We start from the raw sequence: 23,705 nt of genomic DNA, 5'->3' as shown, positions 1-23,705 counted from the left end.
GTCATCCTCAGTAGATTTCAGCAGCTCTTGATTTATGTGTTAAATATTGAATGAAACTTTACTTCACCCGCTTCGAAAAGTCATGCAGCCATTAAAAAGTAATGGCAACAAAAGGATTTGTCATTTCTTGTTGGGCATCATAGCAATTATGTAACGTGAACCAACTTAAACGGGATGATTTTACCCCCCCCCCCCCCCCCCCCCCAAGTGCAGATACTGGATGTTGTTTTTTTACCCCCACATTTCAAGATGCTAATAGAGTAAACCTGTAAAACGTTGAAACAAGTGAGGAATTTAAAAACAAACTTGCAATCAATTTACAATAATTACCACAAACTGAACTTTGAGCCTTTGGGCTCCCTGAAGGGTCTGGGGCCTTGTTGGCAAACCAGCTTTAGGTACATACAAAGCTGCATTTTATGCTGCAATGCTGCATATTATATGAAAAGTAATACTCTCAGAAAGTATCTGCTCTCTATCAAAAAACAAGGTATCATATGTTAGTGTGCTGCATGTTAGGATTTCATGGAAAAAAGATGGTTGCAGATAACTAATATAGGGTGAGGTGTATGTAATTTAGTGTGAAACGATGTTCCGCCTCCATGTGATCACAGTGAGCCTGAGGAAGCGCCCCTGGCTGTGTAGTGGAAGCGCCTCCTGTTATTTCCCCTCCTCTCCATCCTTTTTTTACGCCGAACCAGAACCATTCATCTCTCCCCTCCTCCAGGCTTCACATCCGGGTCATCCGCTAGTATCTGCCGCTTGCCTCTGTGTGTGTGTCTGACAGTAATAATTATTTCCTCCGCCGCCGTGCTGTACCGCAGCCCCTCTGCCCGACTGCGCGGCTCGCCGAGCGGACACTACGCCTGGCGTGCACCGGTGATGATGGAGCCACGGGCGCTGTGAAGCTGCAGCCGGTCGCACAAAGGCAGGGATGAGACGGTAGGAGGCTTTTGTATGGGCCAGTCCGCGGTGATTAACTCATCCTAACGATGTCGAAGAGCCTCAAGAAGAAAAACCACTGGACAAACAAAGTCCACGAAGCGGTGATCACCCGCGGGAAGGAAGGGGAGCTGGGGTTCGAGTCGAAGGGGGGCGCGGAGATCGGCCAGTTCCCTTACTTCGGCGAGGTGAAGCAGGGGAAGGGACTGATCCAGAGCGGCAAACTGGCCCAGGATGAGCTGCTGCTGGAGGTCAACAACATGCCGGTGGCCGGGCTCACCACCCGGGACGTGCTGGCCGTGATCAAACACTGCAAAGACCCGGTCCGCCTCAAATGTGTCAAGCAAGGTGAGATACGATGAACACGAGAGGGGCTGGGAGCGCTGATTTAGGAGGCGGCGAGGAGTGTGTGTGCTGTGTTAGTGTGTGTGTGTGTGTGTGTGTGTCGCTGGTTTGATGGAAGATGTAATTTGTGCAGTCATCTGTCAGTCTGCACGAGAGGGACACGCCGTGTGTTGAGGGACCCATCGGGCCTGTTTGTTGGTGAACTATCGTTACGAGACGGAATGGCTGGTTCAGTCTACCAGGATCACTGTAATGATTAGCCGATATGGAATGAAGCCGGGAGCAGCCGCCGTTTGTTTATCACAGGGTCGCTGGTTCGATGCCACAGCCTGGAGGGGGTGTGTCCGTTTAGGCTTCACGCCACAGCCTGCGGTTTTCTTCTTTTTTGATGGAGGACAGAGCTCGTTAAACCAAACAGGCCCGAGCCGTAGATGCAATGTAGATGCTGTTCAGTCTGAGCAGTAGATAAGCAGACAGACAGACATACGAGCAGACAGACAAGCAGGCAGACAGACAGAGAGACAGACAGACAGACAGACAGACACACTTTGGACACTCTGTCATTGCAGTATAATTACGCACTGATGAAGATAACAATCTTTGTAGCCAAATGCTTTCATAGTGATCAGTTCTGTGGTCAACTTGGTGTGCTTTAACTCTTCCCACATTTCACACAAATTGCCCAGACACACACTAACATTTTTTGTTTATGAAATGTTCCTGAGTTCAGAAGTGGACAATAATTGTGCAGGTCTCTTCCAGTCATGCTTTGAGGAGCTTTTGAGTGTTTTGTTATTGTCAGCCGGTGCAGTGTTATGTGTGATTATTGTGGCCTCTGAAGCTCAAGGCTTGTTTGAATGTTTCTGAGCATAGCAGTGCTGACTGAGTGACCTGCTTCTGTCAGCCAGCGTAAAAGCAGACAAGGTCCCTATACGACTAGAACAGCGGATTGTAGGAACAGCGGAGGAGATAGTTATCATCACACCCTCTGAGGCTCAGTTCAAGTCCTTATAAGTGGCTAAAAGGGCTGCGTTCTCAGCCATGAAATGAGCATTACAGTGGCTTGTTTCTGGGACATGAGAAAAAAAGAGCTTTTTATTTTTTATTTTTGGACAATGCCAAGTTTGCTCACAGGATTTGTCATCACACTCTTTGACTGACTGCTCTCTATCAATCTCAGTGTTTCTGGAGGTTGCGTCACTGTGATTGATTATTGAGTTGGAACTACTGACAATGTAAGAGTACTGTCCTGTGATGTGTGAGGGGTTAAATGCAAATGTGCATATATCTCAGACAGGTCTGTTCTCTCCCTCCCTCCTCTCTTATCCATTTAAACATGAAGCTGTGTATTGAACCACCCACCTCCCACAGCTGCGCGTGGTCTTTGAACGTCCTTGAGCCCTCTGCACAACTTGTTGTCGCCTTATATATGTTTTGCTCTGTCCGTCTCTCTTGCTGTCATACGTCCATTTGACTTCCACCCAGTGGAGAGTGGAGTGGATTTATGGCAGTGTGCTTGCAGACAATTGCTGACATACTTGTGGCCCGCTGAGGAATCATTTACAGTAGAAGCAGTCCAGTCACTCTCCTCAGAGGCCACACACAGCCAAAATCAGAGATGGATGTCCTGTCTGGGTACACAATCATGTCTCACCATGCGAACATGAACACACGTTTACATATTTTAGCAGACTATTTTCATTCAGGTAGAAACCCCGTTCTGTCCCTGAGGGAGTATGAACAGTGGCAGCACGGCCTGATGGACCTCTAGAGTGAGCTCACGGTCTGACTGTGCACTGACCTCCTCTCACTCACAGATTTCAGGGAACATACACATCCAAATACGGGATACGGCTTTGTAGGAAAGGGACTATCATACAGCTTTTACTGGACCAAACCTGTTCAGTTATTTGTGGTACCGCTGCATTCTCAGCCCAATATACTGTTTATATATAAAATATAGTTCTGTGTTGGCCAGTTTCCTTGCACGTCAAGACAAGCAGGTGTGAGTCCAAGACATCTAGTGCTATATACACTAAACCGTTTCAAAGTTTGGTATCGCCTTCCACAAAAGCTTGATTTGTTACAGTCATGGCTAAGAGGACTACTCTATATTTGTAAATAGTTTTTAATGACTTTAGGTTGTATAGAGTCCTCTACATAGATTGTATTTCGTACGAAGAGTTTGCAAAACAAGTAATGTAAAACAAAACACAATGGCTTCAAAAAGACTGACAATTGAAAACAACCCCTGAGCTACAGTAGAATAATAATCAAAGACATCACCAGTCATAAAAGAAACTGAAAGCTTAGCATCTGCATGAGTGCAGATTTAAATAGCAACCGATTCCTGTTTCAGTGTAAAGAACCCAATAATGCCCATTACAAGCTGGAATATTATCAGGTGTGTTGATTTAGAAATGAATAGAAATAGAAGGTTAGGCTAGGGATGGCAGCATTGAAATAACCAATGCTGATTAGTCAGCAACACTGATTAGTCAGTCACTGACTCATTTTCAATATATGCACTGAAAAAAACATCTGAATAAATTATTTAGATCAAAATTGAAAGCACCGTTGTGGTCCAATTATTATTGAGGGTCACTTCTGCTTTTCTGGACTGGAAAACAAATTATAAATCAATGGTATTTTGGGGGTAAAAATGGTTCCAACCTGCCATGTAACACTATTGGCACATCAACTAAATTAAAATCATGAAATTGTTCTTCATTTGGGACCAAAACTATTTCAAATGTTAATATCTTTGGTGTCTGAATTCCACTCTTTTTTGGTCTCTGTTAAATTAGTCATCATTGAAGGAAAGAAGAAAAACAAACCTTTGAATGGTAGTGTAACTAACTACAAAATCAATTAATCAGTCAGTTGATTTTGTTTTGCAGAGAAATTATTTAAATGTGAGAGTAGAATTGCCAGGAGAGAAATGTTTGATTCTGCATCTCAAGAGGGCTGTTATTTATTCTCCCTGTGTGTGTGTGTGTGTGTGTGTGTGTGTGTGTGTGTGTGTGTGTGTGTGTGTGTGTGTGTGTGTGTGTGTGTGTGTGTGTGTGTGTGTGTGTGTGTGTGTGTCAAGGGTATCAGTTCTCTGTCCTGCAAATACATCTCAACTAATGGCAACTAATACAGCAATATAACAACACAAACCATCCCTAGAAAATCCAAACAATACAAAGCAATTTGTATATTTATGTCAGTAAAACTCTGCAACCTTAACATCATATTATCTGGAGCACAGGTGTAAAAAATAAAATGGATGAAGGCTAAATTCTATTTAGCGGCTTCAGTTTCAGGGTCCTGGTGTTGTACATTCACTTATATAGAACAGAGCCATCGTTAGTGTTATTAGTAACACCTGTGCTTTTCCCAGGGTCACTGCAGCAATCAGTGGAGCATGTGTACTCTTTTAAGAGGATTGTTTTTGAGCTTCAATGATAAGAATATTTCCAAACACATTTTTAATTAAAAAAACATATATATAGTTATAGATTTTCTTTCAAATGCTGGTGAACAAATGAGTTGCTGGCTCTGTCCGTCTGTAATTATCTGTTAAACATCTTTTGTCCGTGTTCATCTCTCCATCAGCATCAAGCAGGAGTGAAGTGAAAACGGCTGCTCGGCTCAGTGAGGCAGATTTCTAAAAGTGCCATGAAGATCATAACTGTCGAGAGGTGTTAGAACAGTATGGAGAGAAGTGTGAGTGTGTGTGCGTGTGCGCTCGCGCGTGTGTGTGTATGTGTGAGAATGAGAGATTTCAAAAGAAGAGTATGGTGAAGGTGTGAAACTGAATAATTCGTCTTGTGAGTTTTTTCACATTATCTTGAGCAGATTCCTCTTTTGTAAAGTAAATAAATAATTATGTGTTTTTATTGTTCCAAATTGTCACAATGACTAATGCACAATGGACAAAAAATTATGGTAATACCCTTGTCTTTGTCTTTGTCTTTTTATTTTTTAGTTCACTCGACATTGTGCTTACATAGTTTCCTAATTTTAGTTTTTGTCAGCTCCTTTTGTTCCTGTTTATGCTCCGTTTTTGGAAAAGAGGAATACAATATTTCTCACAATTAATTAAGTATTTAACCTATAAATATATCCAAGGCCTCTTTTTGGTTGTCTTTAATCGGCATTAATCTTTTGTCATAAATAGCTGTGATGCAAATACAGTGATATAAATAATGTTAAGGTCAGTTATTTTTAATCCTTGTATTATTTCATTCAGATTGCATTAGAGCCGTCTCCCCGGATGAATCCACAACAAATGTGGTTCTGATTTACATAAGAAGAGAAAAAATATCTAAAATGCTATTTTCCCTTTCGTGGATAAGAATGCAGACTTAAGATAAGAAACACTGCTTGCTGATATTGCCTGTTTGGTCATAATTGTCTTATTTCCAAATTGTGCTTTTGCCTCTGAGAGAGGAGTGTGGAGCAGAATGACCCCAGGACGTTTCATCCATCTGAGTTTATGAGAACAATATGCAGTGCTTTTTGAGGAAAACAACATGAATTCAAAATGTTAACATCGCCTTTAACATCAAAAGTGGAGCACAGCCGGCCTCTGTCTCACTGTGCAGCAGCTCTCGGCCTCAGCCAATATAGGCCTGCAGGCTCGGTTAAGGAGCTCTGTATTTACTAACTAAACTGTAAAAATGAATGAAGCAGATGTATAATATGAAATAGTCTTTTAAACTGTAACTTCCTTCTCGATGACTGTATGCAGCTCACTTACTTCCGTTTGCAACATCTCAGTATCAGAACCAGAATCATTGCTAATTATGTGTCGGCTACTAGGAATATGACACCGGTGTTTTTTCGTTGCTCAGTACATACACAGAAATAGACATTTACCTGTCAAGCATTTCAGATTAACCACAACAAATTTATTTATGAAACAATGGATCTCTGATTCCAGATAGAATAAAACAAAAACATGGCTCATTTCCAGCTATCGATAGTCCACGTTGCCGGCTGTAATGAAGTGGAACAGCTTTGGTTTGCTAGATTAAGCTAATGTAAATTTTAAAACCCTGTGAGAAAAAGGTCTTGGATATGCATGTGGTGGCTGCGTTGAAGATATAATGCTATAATTTTTAGACTGAGGGTAAAGCTGCAAGTCGTACATTATTCATTCAAACATGAACTTTGAAATGTTTGTATCCTTACAACTGAAAACAAATACATTGGAGAACAAACACAGTGGTCAGATTTATGCTTTAATATTAATAATTTTAAACTTCACTTTTACATAGGAATTGATTGGTTGGCGGAGGAATAATTGATGAGTTTACCAAATATCAGGATATCTAACAGGGTTTTCGGTGGGAAGTGGGGGAGGATATAACTTCCCCAAACAATGTACAGAACAGAGCTGCAATAGTTTCTCTAAATTCTGATATATTGGCTCGGCCCCCATTTCTCTTTCTGTAACCCTACCTAATAACAATAATAAAGCGAATAAAAGTCCCCTTGTCAGAAGTAGGTTAATACTGTCGGTAGAAGGTGTATCTAGTTAGTTGGACTTGCTAACGTTTACTCTCTGTCAGGATCTGGAGTTTTTTGTGTCTTGTTTCCTGCACTTCCTGTCCCTGTGATTGTCTGCCCTGTCCCTGATTGTTTCCTCCTGTGTCCAATCACCTGCACCGTCCCTGTGTATTTAAACGCTGTTTGTTGGTCCATCCTGTTTGGATCCCTAGTGATTGCTTGTGGTAGACCTGTAGATTCCTTAATTTAATAATAAGTGAAGAATAAAGTTTCTTTTCAACGTTGTTGCCGTTTGGGTCCGGTCTCTCGGTGGCTACACATGACACTCTATTCCTTAAGGCTTACACTTTTCTCTTGCCACCATCCTCCAAACTCTTGATGTCAGTATTGCATGCACAACTAGGGTTAGGCGCCCCATGCCTAGTTATAATTGTTAAGCTACGATAGGATAAACACAGTAAGTGGGAGGAGTTTAGCTAGCAGTAAATGTGAGCACAAATCTCAGATTCACTGTCCATGAAATAATTGGTGTATAATTTGCATTTGAATGTTTCTAGAAAGTAGACCTTAGAGAAATGTTGGAGGTTGTCAAGTTTCCTGACTCAGCTGTTCAAGTCGTGCCAGTCCTCTTAATGTGGGTACAGTGTGGAGGGACAGATGGAGCAGAGGAAGAGAAGGCAACCTTCTTCTCTTGTGTCGCTTTGTTGATGAGAAGCTTGAAGAATCAGTGCATAACATCCTGTCTGCTCTGTTGGTATTAATAACTCACCAAGAGATGAGTTCTGTCAGAAGTGGAGGATGATTTTATTGAGGCTAGAAGCTGCTGCAGCACGGCTCAGAGGATCAAACTCAAGCTGAGCGAGCCAATGACCAAATAGCTAACCGGTCCAGTTAAGTGAATTAGGTCAATGTAATTCTCCTCATCACGGACATACTGCATTGGACAATCTGGGACCGTGCTGCTGCATGCGAAATGTAGAAGCAATGTTTGTGTGAATAAGACATGACAAGGGAGGTTTTGTCAAAACAATTTTGCTATCCTTCGCTCATAATCAGTTTCTACGGACCACAATGATGTGAAATGTATCACGTATTTGCTTCTTTTCGGAATAGTGGCCTATGATTGGTTGCAATGTCCTGCGAGCTGGACATTTTGGCCGTAACATCATAGATGCCATTTTCGTAATGAGAAAAGTCAAGTTTTAAAAGTCAAACCTTTTACTGATGGATCACCATGGCGATGTGACTTCATGATGCAGTGTGTGAGGAGGTCGTACGTATTTCACACAAGTATGTTGCCGTGAAACGCAGTACATCTGGCTGAGATTAAACATCATATTCTTATGAGTATTCATGATGCTTTTCTGGGTGTTTGTGTGTGTGCACATTATGTTTATTGTAGGAACAACAGGAAATGATAAGGTTGTTGACGTGTCTGTGTTTCATCTCAGCATTACATCAGATGTTTTGGTGAAATTACATGATCAGAGGTAGCTGGTCATTTAAGTAATTCAATAAGAAAGTCAGAGCACAAAGCGCTTGTATGAAAATAAAATCCTATTCAAATCTTAGTTCTTTTTTGACAACTAACTTTTGGCACTGCAGAGTATATTTATATGCTCTGTCTAAAAATGTTCACAGCTTATCACGTCATTAGTGTTGAGCCAACAGATATTAACAGCATACTTCTGTCATTTTACATTCAAGGAAATATGTTTTTATGAGACATATCGTATGCTGCAGCATGTGTAGAAACCACTCACTTGTTTGTGTATACTCGTGTATGTTTGTATTTACACCTTTTGATGGAGCATCCTTATCTTGAATTTATTCATAGAAAGGTATTACATCCTTTCACACATGCAGTCTATCCCTGAAATGTTAAGGTACCGCAAATATTCCTAGACTCAAAATTTGGGGGAAATTCCAGTATGGTGATGTTGTGAATCAAAAAGGGTTGCACCTTCATCAAAACAAAACGTTACGCAGCAGTAGGGCAAATAGCAATGGTGAAGGAAGTATTCAGATGCTTTATTTATATGTAAACTAGCAATATATAAGTCCTGTGTTCAAATTGGACTGTACTGCAAGTATGTATTTAAAGTATACAAAGTCAAATGGCTCATTGCAGAAAACTGGCCCCCTGTCATTATATATTACTTACTTTATATATTTTACTGATCAATGCATGGGAAGCACTTTACTGATGTACTTGGTTGAGGTCGAGCTAGTTTTTTTATGTTTTTTTCACTTTACACACAAACACAAGACAAGACAAGGGAAATCAAAGAGTACATATATAAGGTATTTCAAATAGAGATATCAGTGGCATGATTTGTTGTTCGGCATTACTGACTGTTTCTCAGCAGAAACAATATAAATACATGAATACAAATAAATAAAAGATAACAGTAGAGGTAACAGCTATGTACATGCACATATAGATACATATTAGACCCCACAAATAGAATGCTCTCACATTCCCTGATGTGACACACGGGAGACTATAGGGTTTCAACAAAATCTTCCCCATCCAAAAACTCCATAAATGAGCTCCAAATCTTTGCAAATGTGTCATATTTCCCTTTGACTACATATGTAAGTTTCTCTAGGGCACTGTAGCAGTCCCTCTATCCAATTCTGTTTGCTCGGCCTGTGAACAGATTTCCAAGCCATTGCAATTTTATGTTTGGCTTCAAGTAGACAACATATTACCATCTTTTTTTTTGCTATTGTTAAGTGTACAGTTTGCTGGGAAACACCCAACGAGACAAAGTTTTGGACATAATGGAAGTTGTTTGTTGGTTGAGCTAGTTTTAGACACCGTTGAGTTGTTTAATCTAAAACAATTCAGCAGACGGGTATGAACCCATCACATTTAGAATGCAAAATCTCTTTTTGCTAAATAAAATCAAATACATGTAGTGGAGAAAAAGTACCAGTCTGAGAGACACAACACTCTCTGGGACATTTGGCTCATCACGACTGCTGCATCAACGTGAACAGAAGGTACTTCAGTCTGTACACGTGTGACATTGTGTGTCTGCTGGCACACACACACAAACACATTCACAGTAGAAGACTGACGTCTGCACACAAATCGTATGTCCTGTATCTGCTGAAACAAGAGTCCCCCCTCCCAGATTTACGGAATCATATCTTATTCAGTCAGGCATGGCGGCACAGAAAGCAGTGGATGGTTTTCATTCATTGACATACTGTAGATTAACCAGCAGCACTAATCTGATAGCTTCAGATCTGAATGAGAAGGATTATAAAAGCTGGCGTAAGGAGCCGTGGAACTGAAACTGGTGGTTGGCTACCAACAATAGCTGTGCTTTTTGTGACTTTCTAAAGAGGCTCACCATCATTCCTGAGCAGAATATCTTGGATTGGACCCACATCATATACACAGTGTTAAGCTGTATATACACATTGAATGTACAAAACATGAAAAACATTGTCATGATATTGAGATAAAGCCCTTTTTATACATTCACACCTTAACTGTTTCAAAATCCTCCAATTTGTCTTCTTCTTTTTAATCTATATGTCAACCATTGTTTGTTGTTTGTTTGAGAAAAATGAAGAGAAAATGGATTTGACCTGAAGTTACCTCATCATTGAACCTCATATAATAGATGCTTTAATGGTAATGCATCAGGACTGATAGATAAAGTGCATTCATTGCACTGCTGACATAATCATGTTCATTGCAGCAGTAAGCTTTTACTGGAAGAAATCTCAGCTGATGTGCTGCATTTGCATTCAGGATCATTTCATCACTGTAGTTGATGCTTAGGACCAGTAGAGGACAGTAACAGTCTCATCGGTTAGTACTCAGTGCAGCTTCCCTCACTGCACTGACACTTCAGAGATGATGCGTTGATTTGACTGCCCAGTATTTCATCAGCAAAGGTCAAAACCTTTAGCCGTCACTCTCTCATCTGACAGTTGCTGCTGTCTGTAGTGCTGAACTGCTCTGTAACGCTCGATAAAGCTATTGATGTTGTCACAAGGACACTGATGACTGTAATTATAACCAAAGCATCTCTTCTGAGTTAAATCTGTCTAGAATAATAGTTGTAGTAAAGCAATTCCACTGTACTGAAGCAATAACATCCAGCTGGAACTACATAAACATATGTTGCATGTTTATGTTTTCTTATTTGTGTCTTAAACAGCAGATAATGACTATATTGTATAGGCATGGCTTAAGATTTCCACTTAAACGGAAGGTTCACTTAAATCCCAAACATTGTAGTGGCACAGGTATCTATCCTGCAGATAGTTTGGGTTTGATCTACCCAGAGATGGAAGCATCAAACTCTGAGGCGTCAGCCTCCACACTGAAATAGAAGAGGTGAATGCAATTTGTGTTTGTCTTCCTGGAAACAGGGTTCAGGTTTTCCAGAATACTCAAACTGCCAACCGGACACATCTTTTTGTCAAAAATGATTCTCCTTGAAAATGGTCCACATTGTATCTCTGGAGCAGGGACACTTTCTGAAAATGAAAAAAACAATGTTTTTTCCAATGTTGTTCGCACTACAGATACAATTCTAGGCCATTACAACCAAAGCTATCTGCATGGCCAGTTTTTTAAGGAGTAGCCTACAAGAGAAAACATGTGGTTTGGGGGCGATTTGGAGGACCCAACCCTTTGTTCCTTTACTTATATCTGAACGTAATGGTGCCCCCATCCAAATACAGCTTATTAACAAATGGTTCACATATGTTACTCTGCTCCGATTTGAGTGACACCAGTGCTCTGCTAGCATTGTCTGATAGAGCTATGCATTTGATTTTCGAATGGCTGTTTTTATATAATGTAATATAATATTGATCATGGTGGTCAGAATGTAATGAGTCAGAGCAAAAAGTCTGCTTTATGAAGAGCCTATGAGACGTTTTCCACCTGTTTGGATGTGAGCAATGGCCACTTCTTCTCACTGACACTATGTGCTGTTCATATAATTCATCTTAACATATGATGAAGAAAAGAAAATAGAAGTCCAGACAGTACAGTTGTAGCAGCATAAAAGGCACCCGTAGTGATACAGATAGGCTTGATTAGACTATCAGACCATTGTACTCAAATGAAGCATTGGAGAGGAGAGTCATTATGATCCTCAGAGGGCAGCCTTTTCTCTGCCACTGCCCCAATTATTCATATTTGTTTTTACTGGGAGCACACCTCTGCTGGTTTTAATCCCTCGTGTTATTGACATATGCACCCCCAAACCAATGAGTTTGTCATTACTTGCTGTTCCCTCTAAGGTTTTTTCATATCTCGCTATGTTATACCTTTTTTTGTTACTCACTGCTGTAGAACAGAGGATAAAGTGTTTCAGCCCACACACAACTTTTTCCTTCCTCCAGAGTTGTATTCCTTGACTATTCTCCATCCTCTCTCCTCATTTTCTGAAGCTCTCATTCGGTCTGTTGCTTTAATTCTCATTAAAATGCATCCTGCTTGTTGTGCGAGCAGCGCAGCTTGAACTGGAGAGTGCAATCAGGGGTGCCAGACATCTCCATATAGCCACATTTAAAACAGGAGCATTTAAAACAGGACTATATTCGTACCATATAAAACACGCACCTCATCAGCAAAGACATGCGAGGTGAGGGGAGACAAGGAATTCATTCTCTCTCTGCAGTAGGAGGAGGACGGTTCATGCAATATTATAATTGGAAATTCCTATGACCTCCCTCTTTTGATTTTAAAGGCAAATTTGTAGAATGGGATTGTTTCTCTGTACAGTGACTCAGAGGATGTAAATGTATGTCTGGCCTTGATTACGGTGCTGTGGAGAAAGACATGGAGGAACTTCATCATTAAGACTAGTCTGAGGAGGATGGGGGGCGATCAATATTAAGACCTTTAGGAGAGAGGCTTTGTCATTTACTATTAATAATGGGCCCTGCCGCCTGCTGTAATAACATCATTAGGAATACTGGAAACAGATACTTCATCCACAACTAAGCAGCCTCACAATACACACATGTAGCAACTATCACTACATATACAGTATTATAACATACACATCTCTCACACATACACACACATGCACACACATGCACACAGACACAGAGGTCAGATCAGGATAGCATAAACACTGGAGAGGTATGAGGAGACAAAAGAGATGGAACAAAGGGCGAACAGAGAGGAGACATCAATGGAGGGGGAAATTAGGCATGAGGCATTAGAGAAGACATAAGGAACATGTCCAGGTTGTACGACATCTATTTAAGATAAGAACAAACTGTATTAATCCGGAAGGACTTCTTTTTGTGCTCAAGTTCCTCAATATACATATATATGGACATATCGGCATCACAGTTTGTATATAGTATACTTACATAAAATGCTTTGAAACAAAAGACACACTAAATAGAAAAAACATTGTGCAGGGTACTGGTTATTAAACTTACAAGCAAAAAAATAAACTGTAAAAGGAGGGATTCTCATTAAAAAAGAAAAGAAAAGGAATCGAGTAGAATTGTATTCACACCATATTTGTAAATGATAATACTGGTTTCATGCCATATATGTGTAAAGTTAGACTTTCTAAAGCTTATTTTGTATTATGGCTCTCATTTTGGTATTCCCTTATTTTGAAAGTTAGACGTGGCAAACGGAAATTGAAATTAACGTTAAAATACTGCGAAACTTGGAACGTTTGGTAACGTTTAATTAATGCATTATTAATAAATGTTGTTGGTTAAGTTAGTTCGCTAAGTTGCGATTAGTTACCAGGTAACGTCAAACTGGTTTAGCTCATGAAGCGACACACGACCATCGGCCAGGGGTTCACTGTGATGCTACGTCATTAACAGGAGATACTGGAGACACGTTTAACTTGCGGTTAACTCAGGCTAATTTACATGTTGTTTCGCTTTAATAAAATGTGCTAATCTCACGTTAAATCTATTCAATTCAGTTTATTTTGTATAGCCCAATATCACAAATTACAAAATTTGCCTCAGAGGGCTTTACAATCTGTACACATACGACATCCCTGTCCCAGGACCTCACATGGGATCAGGAAAAACTCCCCAAAAATAACCTTTCACAGGGGAAAAAGGGAAGAAACCTTCAGGAGAGCAACAGAGGAGGATCCCTCTCCCCGGATGGACGGATGCAATAGATGTCATGTGTACAGAATGAACAGCATTACAAAGTTACATAAACACATTACATGAATATGACAATGTATGGACCTCCAATCCATGAAACAGAAGGAGGTAGAGAGGAGGGGGGGCGATCAGCAGGGCCAACACGGGAGGCCGGCTCACCTAAATCTAGATAACCTCGCTAGTATCAGACCACTTCTGTTTCTTTATAGTTCTCATAACTCAAGACATTTTCACTTGTTGCAGCCAGAAAATCACACGTGCAACTGACAACACTGGTGACGTCTCCAGTTACTTATTGCAGTGCAGCAATTAGTAATTATTAGTAACACCTGTGTTTTGACAAGCCTAATTGTTTGCTGTGAAAAAAAGGCTATTCAATTTGAGTTTGACTCCAAATGTTGTACCAACGTCATGTCCCAAAGATCTACAAGTATACGGAAAAAGTGGATTGAGTTATGATGCATGCAGGTGCATGATAGCCAAAGATGATTTATTTGTACAGAGAGGCATGAAGGGGATGAGCAGTATCTACAAAGTCCAGCAGCTTGAGTAGAATTTGGATGAGAAAGCAGACAAAGACATATTCCTCTTATTAATTGTGCACTATGTTCCAGTCCAGAGTGGATACACTGACTCGGGCCCTGCAGTTGTACTCTGTAGCCTGTGTGACCTCTTTTGGGAGTGCAGGCAAGCTATCGATCACCAAGGCTGTGTCTTCGTTTTCTTCTCCATGACAACCACTCTGGTACAGCACCACTTCACCTCAGCTCTCCACAGACGCCCCCATGCATCAGCACAACTCTTGGCCTTTAACTGACCAGACAGCTCCACAATGTATTCCAAGTAGTAACATGTTATGTCTTTGTCCCTTGGATTAGATCAGGTGTTTGTTTGTGGTACGTGTCAGGTGTATTATCTGTGCTTTAGTTGGGAGGAAAAGGAGAGAGTTTGTGTGCCAAACAAAAAGTATTGCGTGACCATGTTTAACTTTCAGTGTATTTTTGTGTTCTTCTGATTTATAAGGTTTCATTTGCATGTATGTGTGAACATGTTGCTCTGTGTGTATATCCAAGGACAGAAAGTCCTGTTTGTTTTCCTGAAACGTGACTTCAGGGTTGTTTGCACTTAAGAGTTGAGCAGTTACACTTTAAAGAGAGAAAGTTCGAGAATCAATGTGGCATGACTGCGCTTCCCTCCTCTCTGAGCCTCCTGGGAGAGTGGGCATGTCAGACCTCATTATGCCTTCCCAAATCAAACAAAATGGATCCTGTTGGTTTCTACCAAGCAGCAACCTGCAGTTCTGAAAAGTGAAGGCAATGTGGAAGTGCTTAAGGCCAAGCTTCGTCAACCTCCAGCGCTGAGAAATTAAGCCAACGTGGAAGTGGCAAAACTGCAGTTCCTCAAATAGCCACTTGAGGCTGGCTTCAAAAGCGAGTCAACCTTCATCGGCCACCATGTTTAAATGCCTACATCTGCAGCATAATTAAACATGTTTACAGCTGGTACAAAAAATGGTTTTGGTATCTAGAGTTGACTTCATTCTTCATGACAAGTGCACGGAGGATGCCTTTAATGTAACTAACCTGTTTAAATGATACTTTGGCTTGCATTCTCTCAAATGGTCATCAGAGGGCTACTCCTCTGGTTGCAAAAAGAAGTCATATTGTATAGAAGTCTATGAGAATAAAATCCTACTTCTCACTTGATTTAATGTTTACTCAGTAAACATTGTAAACATGAGTTTATAGTCTCAATTGCTACTTTCAAGTCGTCTTCAATATAGCATGATGTCCATTTGATGAGTTATGGTCCCATAAGAGTAAAATGGATGATAAAGCAGGATATGCAATGCTTTGTTGTTGTCCGGTCTGGGGGTTGTCTGTGTTTTGGTCTTATAACTTTAACCCTTTCACAGTGTGTTTTCAGTTCATGAGAGTTATTTGTAACATTTTGGGCGCCTAAAACTTCTGGTTGCAAAAAAAGACGGCAACTGCCAAAAAACCAAGATGGTGACGGACAAAATTGCAAACTCAAGGCTTCAAAACTGTAGTGCCCAATCCAGTTTGTGATATCACAGTGACTATGTCCATTTCTTATGGTTTCTATATTCTCTTGCCCCAAGCCTCATTTTGGTGTAACAATACAATGCATTCAGCTCTGCCTTGTTAGAATAGAGTAGGTCTCAGGAATATATTTAGCATGTTGCTATTGTAAGCCTAAACCTAAATGTTACAATTTTTTCTGTTATTGGCTTTTCAATTAGCTCTAGTGTTGAGCCTCTCATTGACTAAACAATTTGTCAACATGAAATTTATTGTTGGGGTAATATTTCAAGCAAAACATTTTTAAACACTCATTGTTTTTTTAGCTTCTCAGATTTGAGAAGTTGCTGCTTTTCTGTTATTTTGCAACACACAAAGGCATTAGATTATATAGTGTATGCCACATACCATATATACATCTCTCTCTCTCTCTGAAATAAATATGTATTGTCGATTCCCAGGCTTTCTTTGGAAAAATGGAAAGCTGTAACTAGTTGAACATACCATGTTGCCTGATGTTCACTGTCATGCAGTCAGAACCATTTATTGCCCAAATAGTGACAGTTGTTTGTATCGTACAGACTTTGCTTTCCACATTTGGATCCAAGCAGTATGATACACACTTAGCAGGGGCACAGTAAACTCACAAACATAGATATTGAACAAATACATTCTACAGACAAGCCCATGGAGACCCACTGTACCATTGCAACGTGTGTTTATTGATCAGGTGGAGGCTGCTGTAGTGGAGGGAGCTCCAGCAGCTCCACCAGTAATCAGTTATAGCAGTTTGTGTTTAGCAGCTGCTGCAAGGAGGTTTGTGGAGCTGACAGCTGGATTGGGGCACCATGTTGAAATCTTTTTTTTCCTTTTTCTGGATCAGCTGATGGTCAGTTGATGGAGCAGGAGACTATATGCGACCTGCATGGACTAATGTAGTGCTTCACTGAGCAGAAGCGTCACTGATTGCTATCTGCCTTGATGAGTTTGTGAATGATCGTGGCTCTCATCGCTTTCCTTTTGACTTTTGACTCATTTTTGGACATCTATAAAATAGTTTTCCCCCAGCATTTTCCTGCTTTGTTGAAGCAGCTAACCACAAAACAAGTTGACATTGATGTTTACTGCATGAAGATTAACGCTGAGGTTGCTAACTCTATTTGAAGAGGTATACCTATATAAAGCCTCTATAAATACACTCATCCTCCTCCACACTCAGCTGTGCCCTGAGCTGAGTACTCATATCTTGAGTTTGGGTTTCTGTGTTGGTGTTTGTTTATTCCTTGTATGTAGACCAAACCTAGCCCAAGACGGTGCTCAAGGCATCTTTACTGGCGTCTGCAGCTATGAGCTCATCGCTCATCTCGCCGTGTGCGTATTAGTGTGTGTTACCTCGGTGTGACATATGCTGCTGTTGCGTTTCACGGCATTTCTCTCTATTCAGATATGTTTACACAAGGTCAAACAGGGAGAGCATCTGGTTTGCGAGAAGCAGAGTATTTGAGGAACGTCAGGGAGCATCTGGGTGCAATCTCACAGACACACACTCAGAAATACAGACACACATCTACAATTGCTTTCATCCACCACAACATTTATTTTATACTGTTACCCAATATCTCTCTCACACAAACCTTCACCATACAAATGCACAAACACTCCAGTGCAGTAAAAGCAGCAGCAGATAGGGGCCACTGCAGGACTGTGGAAGCACTGTGGCCAATCCGCTGGCAGGTCGTTTGGAGCCCGGCTTCCCACTGTCACATCTCCTTCTCCTCTCTTTTCTCCCGACGGTCGTCGTCTCTTTACATCTTTTCGTGTCTCTCGGCATCTCCCTTCCCCCTCATCCTCCTCGTCTTCTCTGGGATTAAAATTGGTTACAGCCAGGTGCTGAGTGTGTGTGGTGGAACTGCGGTGGAGAAGCAGAGGCAGGAAGGAGGAAAGTGAGGTTTCAGCAGAAGATGTTGGGTGGTTGGTTGCAAGGCTAGAGGACGCCTGGGAGGACAGGCTGTCTGTGGATGTATACCTGTGGAGAAAGGACTGCTTTCATCAACATCTGAGCTTGCTGCTGATGAGGTGCCTGGTCTGCACAGCCTTTTTCGTCACGCTGTCTGTCCGTCTCTCCATCTCTCCATCTCTCTGTGAACATATGTCTGTGTGTTTTGGTGTGCATGTATAAATATGTGAGTATCGGTGTCTGTGCATGTCAAAGATATGGCCTATGCCTGAATACATAGCTCTGTGGTATGATTTCTTTTGTTTAAACCATTCTGAGAACTGCGACAGTCCTCCTAATGTTAATTAAGATTTCATCCTGTCTTCCTTTGTTTTCTGGCTGTCTCCTCTCCTCTTCTCTCCTCTCCTCTCCTGTCCTCTCCTCTCCTCTAGCTTTGCTGTTTGTGAAGCAATTCCGAATGCTTCGAAGCCTCGCTAAAATGGTGTCAGTTTACATAAGATGTTATTCCAAAAGGATTCATCACAGAATCACCTCTGTAAGCAACATACATACTGGTATCTACGGAGCCTGTGCAGTGTAAATAATCTTTTCCCCGACGGTACGCTGTATGTTCTCTTTGACGGTAGACGCTGCATAATCTCAACCGGTAGGCCGAACGCTGTCAATTTAATTTGGCAGGAGGTCGCTAGAATATGCATGAGTGACATGTTTTTCATTTGTAAATGCATGGCATGTAACCTAATCCCTCCCGCGGTCCAATGTGATAGTCATGCATACTGAATGTTGTGTGGAAAATAAGTTCTCCTCCTCTCATCCTCCTGGGCTTCTTTGGTTTGGGATGAAGGGAGGAGAAACAATTCATGGACATTATCATATAGTGTGTGTGCAGCACAGATGTTGGCCTGCTCTTAGTCCCCTGCCTTATGTCTGCTACTTATTTTACTGTGTTACAGGAAGACAGCGTGTTCAGAAATAATAAGCAAAGGCAACGATGAGGTGGTGTGAGCTTCTGTCCTCTGTAGGCCTTTGTCACCCAACCTGCTGACACTGCATATTTAGCCCAGAGGGGATCACTGGTTTACACAATTACCATGATCTGTGTGTGTGTGTGTGTGTGTGTGTGTGTGTTTACGTCAGCGTGTAGTAGCCTCTGCTTAAAAAAGTAAAAAATCTGAGCAAGCTTTCAATCTGATTAAGCCATTCTGCCTCGTTTTGACTCTTGCTGTTTTCACACCCGTAACATAGTTTCCCTCCTTTACTTCTCCTAAGGAGTGTAAGGTTGTTAAAAATCATCTTCGACTTCTTCTTCATTGTCTGACAATTGTGACAAGCTGTGCATTCTGTGTCATCTTAAACTCTTTGTTGATGCAATATAATGTTTGCACAGATACAATATTTGGAGGATAAGATGGAGGATTTGTTTTAATATAGTTTTTTTGTCTGTGGGTTCTGTGGTTTTTAGCGAGTTGTAGTTGCACAGAATGAGTGTAATGACTGGCCTAGTGGGCAGGCTGCTTGTTTCCAGTGGAGTCTTTTAGTTCCCAAAACGGTGTCACTTGCATCACAATTGATCTAGAGCCAATCTTGAAACGAGACTCAATAAGAGTCAGGCTTGTGTGGCATGTGATGTTATCAAATGAAAGCAAGCTCTAATCTCTTTTCCTGTGTTTGTGTTCAGGTGGGGTGGTTGACAAGGATTTGCGGCACTACCTCAACCTGCGTTTCTCCAAGGGCTCAGTGGACCACGACCACCAGCAGATCATCAGAGACAACCTCTACCTCCGCACCGTTCCCTGTGAGTCCACATCACCCGCCTCTCTCCTTTCTTCTGGCTTCCATTCATTCCTCTTTGATCTTCTCCTCTCCACTGCCTCACTGTGTGTCTTTGTCATTGTTTTTCTCTCTTTCATAGATATGATTTCACCCTCCCTCCTCCTTCTCCAGCCATATTTAATTCTCTTTCTCTTTTTTAGTATTCCCTAGCCCTTGGGACGTTGCCCTCCTGTTTTTACATCACACTCTTTCTCTCCGTCTCTCACCGTCAATTGCTCCTTCTTTTCAGTCAATCGTCCGGCTGCTGAGCTCTCAGCCTGAGGTTTCCACGGCAACCACCCTCTTGTCTCGAGGCTTGCATTGCCTTGACGCCCTACCCCCTCCAGCACACGCTAGACATGCACAACACACACGCAGATATACAAAGATAACGCGTCATTCTCTCGGGTACATTAAGAAGGTGTTTCTTTTACAAAAATCCTCTCATCGACACAACCCCTGTGGGTTGCGTGTGGACATGCGTGTCTATGTTTACGTTGTGTTATCAGTGCGTGTGCCTGTTGGGCAACGATGTCATTGCCGTGATTTACATTGAGGGGATGTCGTCCCCAGAAGCTCTGCCTGTTGTCAATATAACAAGCAGCTCGTGAATCAGCTTCTCTGGAGACTGAAACTGCTCTGATGCTTGACTCTGCAGAACACACATGTTACTCCTTTCATGCGGCATGTGGATTGGTGCACTGTGATTTGATGTTTGCTGAAGGGCTTTGTACTCATCAGACATTTTTCAGTATCCTCCATTAACTCAGTCATGGGTGTTTTACTAGCAAAGGTGGTTGAGTTGAATCAACCGGCCTTTTGGCTGCTCGTGAACAGACAGATGGTACAAAATCATGAGAAAGCTAAGATTTGACGTCAGTGATAGTTGTTTTTGTGTTGGCTGAGTGCTTCTACTATGCTAGATGTCCTCTGCCGGTGTGTTGAGCCGTTGACACAGAAGTGATTGTTTAATACGCTCCCACAGCTGCACAGTCGTGAGCCTCTCTTTCCTTCCTCTCCTCTCTCCCTCCCTCTCTTCTTTCGTCTTCATCTCTTTGCTATCACTCTTTGCTCTCTCTCTCATGTTCCCCCTCCTTCTCCCTCCTTATCTGCCTCTTCAATTTCTTTTGGTCACCACCTCGTTCCATCACATTTTCACTACCTTTCAATTCTAACTCCAGCCAGACAGCCCACTTTCCTTCTCCTTTCCTCTCCTTTTTTCTCTCTACCTCTGCCTGTTCGCTGTGTAATAGTGCAGCGAAGGCGGACTGACATGGTGACAACTAAGGTGATGTGGTCTGGCTGAGGTTCAACACTGCAGGTCCTCCCACACTTCAGCCCTGTCACGGCATAGGCCCCTTGTTACAAAACCAATGTTACAAATGTGGCAACAAAAAGAAAGTGAATTAGGTGAGTTTGTGCTCATGGTTGAATGCACTTATTGTAAGTCGCTTTGGATAAAAGCGTCGGCTAAATGACATGTAATGTAATGTGTGTATGCGCTGGGTAAATAACGAGTCAACCTGAGCACAAGGTTCAATGTCAGAAAACAACATGAAAAAAGAGAGCTTGGCTCTCTAGATCTTACTGCTGTTGGATAGGTTATTTTTGTTTCAGCTCATATGAGACTGTATTCGTGTCTTTCCAAAGCCAGATAATGACAGAGAGGTGTCGATAACAGCTCTCTTGATTCTTTTCCCTATGGGTGCAGCATTGTGTTTGACAGCTCTGGGGAAAGTTATGTTGGAGTTGTTGCTTCCAGCTTTTCTAATTAGATAATTCACATACAATTGTTTTTGGAAACACTGTGTTATAAGAACAAAGTGGGTCAGTTAGGAAATAGTGCATAGTACGAGAGTGTGGTCGATCAAGAGTGACGGTGGATACGCTCAAAGCAGGCCGGTGTTGGCGACCGAAGCAGAGAAGACATTAGTAGTAAAGTTGTCTCGTCGTAATAAATGTACCGTGCAAAGTGAGCAACTTTGACCCTTTAGGCAAAACAACAGAATCCGGAACAGTTAATACAGGCTATACAGGATTCTCTGTTTCATATTAACTTTTTAAAATAAAGTCAAGCCCGCTTCTCTGTCTTCAACCACTTTTTTGTTACATTTGGTCAGCCTACACATCAGTTTTAAAACAAGCAAAATCTATGTGCAGCAGAGCCTGAGGTCAAACATTGTTTCAGCAAACTATTTGAAGATTAATGGACACCTTTGCCAATGATTGCATCATTTCAATGAGCAGCCATTAAAATTCACATCATGGATTTAGGTCTTGTTGGAAATCCAAACAACAGCACCACTGTGTGGTATAAAGTGAACAGAATAAGACAATTAAATCAATAATCTCAAATTTGCAATTATTTGTATGTCAATCATCAACTAAAATTCATGAATGTGACAGCCCTATTCGGTACCACGTTTCAATTATAGCTGCCTCCCAGCCCTTTATGAAAAGTCAGTTATTCTGTGTGATGTGTGTGTGGTAATGATATCCCCATAATTAACTGCCTATCACTCGACAAAGCTGATACAGTGTAATGGAAGATAAAAAAAATTCCAATCCATAGACCTCCTTGCTAGCAGCTTGAAAATATATGTCATATTACAGTGATTCCCAAAATGCGGTTTAATCTCACCAATGTGATTTAATTTGCCTTTGGTCAGCAGGTGGTCTCTACTGCATATGAGGATGTTTCACTGGTTGCATGACTTCATGGCAGTCTGAGACAGACAGAAGCAGCGTTGCAGGGCTCCTTTTCACTGGTAGCATCATTTTTTCTTACAGCATGGTATTAATCAGTGGTGGAACTAATGAACTACATTTATTTAAGTGTACTGTACTTAAGTACCATTTGGACCCTATATACTTTCTACTCCACTACATTTCATCTGGAAACATTTTACTTTTTACTTCACTATATTAAATTGACTAGTATGAAATACAGTGCATTGGCATACAGTAAATTAAACCACTCACAAGTATAAAAAAACACAACAAAACCATTTAACAAAGAGCGGCATATTGAGAATGTTTACCTTTTTTTGGATTATTTAGTTTACTTGTATCAGTGGCCTCTGAGTCAGAACATCTTTGTCTCCCTCCCCATCAGCCTCCTCCTCTCTTCTCATTTGGATTTTTTGAATATTCTGCTATAGACTGCTTGATTTTTGGAACATGGTGACGGCTAAATCATTCCATAAAGTACACGCATTTGGCTTTGTGATACAAAGGCCTCCTGGCGAGCACGGGGCTCGACCCTCTCTGCTCACTCTCCCCACCCTCCCTACGTGCTCTCGCAACTGCTCAACGCTCTCTCCTCAAGTTGAATTTTAAGATTCAGGAGGCGAGAATGAAATAGACAGTGGCTTGTGTGTCCTCTCCGGAGGGGGAACCAATGATAATGTCATTATGCACTATGTTCAATTTTAACTCACACACACAAAAAAAGAAAGGTTTCATATATGCAACCATTTTGGACGCATTCTGGAGCCTCGCGTTGCTCGACCATCAAAGTGACACAGCATCAGGCGGCTAAAAAAATGATGATGGTTGATGAGTGCCCGGCAGGCTGTTTGTTGTTGTGGTTTGGAGCGTTACAAAATCAGTGTTTTTCTCCCATGTCTGCATCGCTCTGACCATGCTGTCAGTGCGAGTCTGTCAGCTTGACAAGCAGACGCCACTCTGCATCACAACATGCTGTCACATTGAAGGACGTGGGAGGTGGTGTGGGTGTTTTTGCGTGCGTGTGTGTGTGGGTGTGTGTGTGTGTGTGTGTGTGTGTGTGTGTGTGTGTGTGTTTTCATACAGCTAGAAGGCTCACATGCTAACATCAACTCCTGCATCCTGTTACATCACTTGGCTCAAGGACTGGCTGTCCCCCCCCCAAATAATGGATTACATTTGATATCTTGCCCTTTTGATATTATTATTTGTAAACATTTTGCATTGTTGCCTCCAGACTT

At 41.5% G+C, this 23,705-nt stretch overlaps 1 protein-coding gene across 1 annotated transcript in view; it reads left to right on the top strand.

Moving 5' to 3' along the window:
• The first annotated feature begins 992 nt into the window (after nucleotides 1-992).
• Nucleotides 993-23,705, top strand: part of LOC117732706 (membrane-associated guanylate kinase, WW and PDZ domain-containing protein 2-like) — a 72,939-nt gene continuing 50,226 nt past the window's right edge. Inside the window, exons 1-2 of the mRNA XM_034535815.1 lie at nucleotides 993-1,290; nucleotides 19,604-19,720. Coding sequence (XP_034391706.1) covers nucleotides 993-1,290; nucleotides 19,604-19,720 — 415 coding nt within the window. The remainder of the gene's footprint in view (nucleotides 1,291-19,603; nucleotides 19,721-23,705) is intronic.

This window comes from Cyclopterus lumpus, chromosome 6, assembly GCF_009769545.1.
Source record: "Cyclopterus lumpus isolate fCycLum1 chromosome 6, fCycLum1.pri, whole genome shotgun sequence".
Classification (NCBI taxonomy): Eukaryota; Metazoa; Chordata; class Actinopteri; order Perciformes; family Cyclopteridae; genus Cyclopterus; species Cyclopterus lumpus.
Note: the sequence above shows the minus strand (reverse complement) of the source record. Positions and strands in the feature narration are given on the sequence as shown.